The sequence below is a fragment of the Penaeus chinensis genome, chromosome 23, assembly GCF_019202785.1.
Source record: "Penaeus chinensis breed Huanghai No. 1 chromosome 23, ASM1920278v2, whole genome shotgun sequence".
Classification (NCBI taxonomy): Eukaryota; Metazoa; Arthropoda; class Malacostraca; order Decapoda; family Penaeidae; genus Penaeus; species Penaeus chinensis.
This window is the reverse complement of record NC_061841.1, coordinates 14,020,422-14,027,921: the sequence shown is the minus strand read 5'-3', so window position 1 is coordinate 14,027,921 and position 7,500 is coordinate 14,020,422. Positions and strand designations below refer to the sequence as shown.

The 7,500-nt window shown below is 42.1% G+C and overlaps 2 protein-coding genes across 4 annotated transcripts in view; one reads left to right on the top strand and one right to left on the bottom strand.

Moving 5' to 3' along the window:
• The window catches only part of LOC125037274 (ribokinase-like), a 59,949-nt gene that overhangs the window by 30,762 nt on the left and 21,687 nt on the right, over nucleotides 1-7,500 (top strand). The window lies entirely within an intron of this gene.
• Nucleotides 177-7,500, bottom strand: part of LOC125037277 — a 16,386-nt gene continuing 9,062 nt past the window's right edge. Inside the window, exons 2-5 of one of the 3 annotated variants that reach the window (XM_047630340.1) lie at nucleotides 7,379-7,500; nucleotides 2,033-2,182; nucleotides 1,747-1,851; nucleotides 177-1,563 (exon numbers count right to left, since the gene is read on the bottom strand). The exon at nucleotides 7,379-7,500 is cut by the window's right edge and continues 1 nt beyond it. In XM_047630340.1, the coding sequence (XP_047486296.1) occupies nucleotides 1,433-1,563; nucleotides 1,747-1,851; nucleotides 2,033-2,182; nucleotides 7,379-7,500 (508 nt within the window). In that variant the 3' untranslated portion in view covers nucleotides 177-1,432. Of the gene's footprint in view, nucleotides 1,564-1,746; nucleotides 1,852-2,032; nucleotides 2,183-2,909; nucleotides 5,379-7,378 lie in introns of those variants that run through there. The other 2 variants (XM_047630338.1, XM_047630339.1) reach the window with 2 other exon arrangements.

Here is a 7,500-nt window from a genome sequence, read left to right as displayed (position 1 = left end):
GAGTTGCAAAAAAATAAGACATTTATTTTCTTATACTATAATTTTTTAATGCTTATTTTTCTTTGAAATCATAGAAAGTTATTATGATTTCCAATACAGATTAGGTAGCTGCATGAACATGGTTTTAATATATATTTCTTTGTATAGCAGGAACAAGTATTTACTAAAAGATTATATGAACTTTGAACTTTTATTGGTATTTGTGATATGTTATCACAACAGTATAAAATATACTTTATCTTGGCTGCAGCAGAAGTCAAAATATTTTCATTGGCACTAAAGTTTCCTTGTGCAAAAACAACTTTGTGATATGAAAATAGAAAATATTTCAATTTCCATTGTATATTAAAAATATCTAATCAGTGTTCAACATACATGCTGGCAACAAAGATAATACATATTGTCCCTTTTTTAATGCAAAGAGCATGAGAAAAAGCTCTAGTACACACAAGAAATGCTATTAATCATAAATATTATCTTTATCAAACATTTCTGGGAGAAATGTTTATTCTAGTCCAGCTATAAAGAGCATTAATTATTCTTTCTTATGAACAACCAACCTCTTATGGACACAGCCATTGAATGCAAACAGTATTAAAAGGCCAAAAATTGGACGGAATGAGTTGCTTTGAGGTACCACTGGAATGTTCTGGACAAAACCTCATCAAAGACACTTACTTTGCTAAAACACATGACAGACAGATAGCCAAGGAAAATATTGGCTCAAAGAAATACATCTAACATCTATATAAAAAAAAAAAAAAAAAAAAGTCCAATATCTCTGTATAGATCTGGTCTTGACTCCATACTCCTTATGCAAGTCTAGCACAGAAATATATATAATCCATCTTTTCTGAAACAGTGGTGCTTTCAAGATCATGTAACAATACAAAATAATGAAAATGTTAAGAAAAATGTCTACAAAACCACTTGCCACTCAAGTTCACCTGTGATTGACTGGAAAATTGCTTTGGTATGCAGTCCCTAAACATTAAGTACACATATATGGAGGAGGAGGAGGGGAAAGAAAAAAAAAATGCCAAACCTTAGTGAAAATTTAACAGTGGTTTTAACTGAACTAAATTGAGCATAGAACTTTAACAGAGTACTACCAAATTCTTTGCAATGCACAGTCTCAATTACTATAAAACCCAGACTTACTCTTCCTAGTCACTTCCAAAGAGAACACTGTATGTGTGTTGGCTGTGGCATCTCTCTTCCTGACCTTTCCAAGCTCTCTTCCCTGAAATGTACTCCAGTTTACCAAAGAACAAATCCTGTCTTCTAATATTATTCTGAGAAATACTTCTTAGATTGATGGACAGGAAATGTACCTTCCCTTCCTTCTGAGTCAAGTACTGGGAAAGGGGATATGCAGACAGACTGCAGTGTGTGTTCCTTGGCAATATTTAACTAGGCACTGAGAGGCTTCTTAATTCTTGGTTCTCCCTTCTAATGTGAAAACTTCATGGCTTTGGCGATAGGACTCCTTTCGCTTCTGGATGCGGTACTCAACCCAGAAGAGAACAGCTGCAACAAATTCTGCTACAACACCCACCACAGCTGAAAGATAATATGGAAATTAGACGCATCACAGTAACAAGATGTAGTTAATGTAAAAGAAAAAGGGGGGGGGGGGGATAATAATTAAAGATTAAATTATATCCAGCAATCCAAATACACATTTGCCAAAAATAATTCTGCTTTTATGTATGGGTAATTGCAAAGGTTGGAAACTACACTCACCGAGACCAAAGGACCAAGAAAGATGATTGTGGTCCCAATGGGGCATCCAATCACGGTTGTCACCCATAGCTCCAAAGACTATCACGGCAATAAAGCCAAAGAACCCTGTAATGATGAATAATGATTAGCAACCTATATTGGGGTTATTCTTTTGTAAATGAGTAACAATTACCTGGCACATGAACAAAGTAATAATAAAAAAATGAAGACCAATGTAAATAATTATTAAGAATACAAACATACAACCCCCAAAACAGCAACAATGAATGGGAAACTGGAGACGTACATGAGATGAAGAGGTCAATGTAGGCCAGCTTCAAGACATATTTCTCAAAATCTTCACCAGGACAAAGGATGAGAACACCCGTGAGACCAGCGCCAAGCAGCGACAACGTGAAGCAGAAGGTGTAGAAGACCTGGACTGTGACGAAGAATGCTGGAATGCAAAAATGATATATATTAGTGCTAGGTATTACTTCAAAGAAATTTAATTTAAGATAACTTGATTTATTATTATTTTATTTACTTGCTTATAGTATTACCTATTTGTAAGGGCATTCATAACACACAGCTAAATATTTCTTACTTTAGCAAGAAATGTATCTATGTGACACTTTATAATATAGAATGGGAACTCAAATTTAACATTTTCATTCAGAGTATGGTATTTTGATGGCACAATATGACACAGCACTTCTATTCATTCTAACATTTGTTGTGGACTTTATAAATATATGAATAAGTTTTATTTTAACATTATTTCTGTGATTGTTCTTTCAACTATATTTTTGTCACATGTTTCACAATCCAAGGATTTTGTTAATGTTTATAAATTTGAATACAATTTCAGATTTATGAAACAAAGTCAGTTTAAAATCAGTGCCAATCCCAGACATTTTAAATATAGATGATTAACCATTTCTCGAGTTTCACTTAATGCCACTGGAGCATTTTTGTCACTTTATTCGTGACTACCTCATCTTCGTCACTTTATTCTGACTGCCTCTAATTCAACAACCCAAAAGTCCTGTTTCCTGTTACGCATTTCATACAACACATCAGACAAGTAAGACGACAAGGTCAAAATTCATAGAAATACAGAGGGAGCGTGCTGAGAGCAGCCAAAAGATGAAAGGATGAACTCAGCTGAGGAAGGTACTGACAGAAAGACTCACGTGACTGCAAGTCTCCCTGGACGTCCTCGTACCCCGTAGTGAAGGGGTCGAAGATCCAGCGACACCCTACAAAGAAGCGCTCCTTATGCACGTCCTCTCGCGTGGTGTAAGACCTGAAGCACTGCGTCCACAAGCCCACGCTCTCCACGGCCGTGCCATAGGCCTTGTTCTCGGCCTGGAGCCAATAGGTTGTGAACATACTGATGGAAATAAGGACGAAGGCCAGGACGTGGAAGCCGATGGCCCACCACCCTGCCGTGGTGCGACGGTCTCTCGGGGGCACCACCATCCTTGTTGTGGTGAATCAGCTGGGCAAGCAGAGAAGAAGCCAGAGGTGCCTGCACTTTCGCCACACCCTACTCGCTCAGGGAGAGTTCCCGCCAAAGTCTCGCAAAAGCAAACGGTCACGGTCGTTCTCCACATCGACCAATAATTCCGACTCCTACTACTGTTCTTTCACAGCAACACTTGAGGTGCCTCTACACAACGTTCCTCGATTTCTTCGGCCGCATTTCTCCTTCACACAATCACCTACATCGTTCTTATTACTTTCCGGGATCTCTCCACTTTCGAGTATCACTCCACTTTTCCGTTACCGCCACCACCGCCTAGGAAATGGCCTTCCACTCAGAAGTCCTCAGAAGCACAAAGTTCCGGAAAACAAACAGGAGTCGCCTCTCCATGCGGAATGCATGTTGTGTTGGGTGTATCGCGTACCTGTCTAGCCTCGCTCGGGCCCCTTACCTGTGACTCACCTGGGAAGGGAGGGTGTGGCGGTTCCTGGGCGGGCTAGAAACTTTTGAAAATAGCCGTCTTGTCGCGGAAATTTTTTTTCTATATATTGGATCTCGAATCATTTTTGCGATGGAGAACAAATGAGTGTCACCACAAAAATGCCAAAAGCCTAGTATTCTTTATAGTAATATTTTGCACAAGGAATACGTGTACGTGGCTGACTTTTGATTCAATACATAGATTTCTACAAAGCCACTAAAGCATACATAATGCCAAAACAGGCTCCATAAGCGCGTTGATTCTTTATAAGAATCAACACAATCGAAATTCGATAAGTCCTGACCCGAAGTAAGGGAACGGAGATGTGGCAGCCACGCGGCGGCGGGACGGGCGTTGGCCGCCAACCGCGAGGATTTGAACGCGTCGCCGCCGCCGTCATAATACCTGGCCGAGGAGGGTACCTGTGCAGCCCGGCATGACGCTTGCACTATGGCTATCGTCTACTGTTTCTTCTTTTGATACGCTTTACCTCTGTTCTCAATTGTTAACTTAAACATTCGACAGTTATCTTTTAAGGCTGTTGTACGTGACAAACGCCGAGGTAAACTCCGCTCCATCGCTCTTCACATTTCACTGTGCAAAGCCGTCTCAGATACAATTACCGCTTTGATCCTTAACGGAATTTTCTTCAGACGTTACTGAAGCTCATTAATGCTCCCCACAAGGAGGTGGCGCCGAATAAGGCATGGAGTTTCCCCTGTACGTCGTAACACCGCCGCCTGTCCTTCTGAATAAGTCGTTAGGGAAGTTGATACACGACGACGGTGATAATCGTATAAATTTTAACTTTAGATGTTCCTAATTTCATGGTTCAGAGTCGCGTCATTTTTCTCTGCTGACTCCTAGCAACCACTGTGTCTGTCGTTATATACACAGTTAATCACACCCGCACCTTCATTTACTTTAGTAGTCTCGGTTTCCGTGGCGTCTCAGTTTCCGTGACCGAAATTTTATGAGTGAAGTTCTAGCGTGCAATTACAGATTATAATCCGGTCAGTTTTACCCTATGGATGCTGGTAATACTTCCTTGGCAGGAATCGCCTTTCATTCTCGGGCTAACCACGACGGTTTAACAAGCAGCTTTAGAGGGAGGCATGATGCTAGACTGAACACGGGGCAAATCAACATTTACCCATGTTGGTAAACTCCAGCTAACAGGAGCCATGAAACGCGCTAACCACGCGACCTAATCAAACTTCTAATGATTTAAAAATATAGATAATGATACCTGTTGTTCAGTATTTAGCGCACGCGCGCACACACAAAAAAAGCTTATCAATCGTTTCCTCCAATACCAGCCACGACCCTACACTTAAATCTACACTCGTCTATATCTCAGGTCAACCTTACACATTTACCCACATGCACCCCACAGGGACCACACGCAAAATTCACATCTACAAATGCTTAGACGGGCAAACATATATACAGTATGAGCATACAAATGCACGCAAAGACCCTGCCCCACACATATTCGCTAGCAATATGTGTGCGGTATGAAATCTACTCCTAATTGGCAGATATTCGTGCTGCCATTTTATTTATTTATTTGTCTTTACTCGGCCGTCGTAATAGTATAGACACCATTCTCACCATGGCAGGGATCCACAATATACAGAGATTGAGAGGGAGGATGGGATTCTAGTTTTCGGACTCGCGTCAGATGAAATTCATTGCAGCCCAGAATTTCAAAATTCACGCGGCATGTGGGGGGGGGGGGGGGGCATTTATTGTAGAGAGCAACATCAACAGTCCGAAACGGTAGGCGATCTCAAGGGGGGAGGAGGAAAGACGTGGAGACGAGGTAGAGACAGAGAAAGGGGGAGAGGTGAAGGGAGATGAGACAGAGGGGAAAAGGGGATACCATTTTCGACCCTGTGCAGTATTCATGCATTGCTAATTGTCTGCCGTATACTTGTTCGCCTTAATTCTGCGATTTAAAAAGGCTTTGGGGTAGACTGCATATGCTGTTTGTCGTGCCAGATTTGTTACGCCTTCCTCTGCGATTTCTTCTCCTGAGACTCTCCTTTTTTCGGCCTCCCTCTCTTTTTACTCCTCCTCCTCTCTTTTCTTCTCTCTCCTCTTCTTCTCTCTCCTCTCTCTCTTTTCTTCCTCCTTCCTCCCTCTTCCCTCTCTTTTCTTCTCCTCCTCCCTCTCTCTTCTTCTCCTCCTCCTCCCTCTCTCTTCTTCTCCTCCTCCTCCCTCTCTCTTCTTCTCCTCCTCCTCCCTCTCTCTTCTTCTCCTCCTCCTCCCTCTCTCTTCTTCTCCTCCTCCTCCCTCTCTCTTCTTCTCCTCCTCCTCCCTCTCTCTTCTTCTCCTCCTCCTCCCTCTCTCTTCTTCTCCTCCTCCTCCCTCTCTCTTCTTCTCCTCCTCCTCCCTCTCTCTTCTTCTCCTCCTCCTCCCTCTCTCTTCTTCTCCTCCTCCTCCCTCTCTCTTCTTCTCCTCCTCCTCCCTCTCTCTTCTTCTCCTCCTCCTCCCTCTCTCTTCTTCTCCTCCTCCTCCCTCTCTCTTCTTCTCCTCCTCCCTCTCTCTTCTTCTCCTCCTCCCTCTCTCTTCTTTTCCTCCTCCCTCTCTCTTCTTCTCCTCCTCCTCCCTCTCTTTCTTCTCCTCCTCCCTCTCTCTTCTTCTCCTCCTCCTCCTCCCTCTCTCTTCTTCTCCTCCTCCTCCCTCTCTCTTCTTCTCCTCCTCCTCCCTCTCTCTTCTTCTCCTCCTCCCTCTCTCTTCTTCTCCTCCTCCCTCTCTCTTCTTCTCCTCCTCCCTCTCTCTTCTTCTCCTCCTCCCTCTCTCTGCTTTTCCTCCTCCCTCTCTCTTCTTCTCCTCCTCCCTCTCTCTTCTTCTCCTCCTCCCTCTCTCTTCTTCGCCTCCTTCCTCTCTCTTCTTCTTCTCCTTCTCCTCCTCCTCTCTCTCATTATAATTATATATATATATATGTATATTTAAAATGTCAGGCCGCACACAGGACAGGCCCCACAGCCATCGTTTCACAAAGTGACAACTGTCTCCGGTCTTGGGTTCAGCGCAGACTTCATGCTTCGTGTTTCATACACCTGCTTTACTTGTTAGCAAAATATCTGGTTTCCTATTACCTTTTCTTCACATATGTCATGTTGCTGACTTTCTGTTTCACGTTCTAGTTAGAACACAGTCGTTTGGGGCATATATTGTAGGAGGAATGTCCATGTCTAGATCGACGTTGCACAATTGGGAGTCATAACTTGTGATCGACAGAATATTTATTAGTTGATGTGTCTCCTATCACTTGTTTTAATAATTATTAGGTTGTAGGTTTCGTGAAAGCTGGATGTATACGAATGAGCTCTACAGCTGGCTAGTTAAGGTACCCGTTTCAGCATATAAATTTTACCCAAAATTCCTATAGAATTAATAAAAACACTTTATTTAAACAATATTTTTTCAGTCACGTGATTACGAATAACAACTAATAACTTTTCTACTAATAACAAATACTTTTTCTACAAACTACTTACTACTACAAACTATTAGTCACTACTAGAAACTACTACTGCATATTAACTGTCACTACAAGTTGCAAACAACTACTACAGCCTACAGACTAAACTATTAATATATAATACAAACTGCTAGCTACTACAAAATTTGAACTACTACTACTAATATATCTGAGCCAATCGTGCACTCACGTCGTCGTAACTGCTCTGCTATGACATGGGTTTCCTCGTCCAGCGTCCAGTAGCAGCCATCATAAATTCTGTCGTAGCGGTAGGTATAGTCGTGGTAATTGCTGAAACAGGCTTCCCAAAGA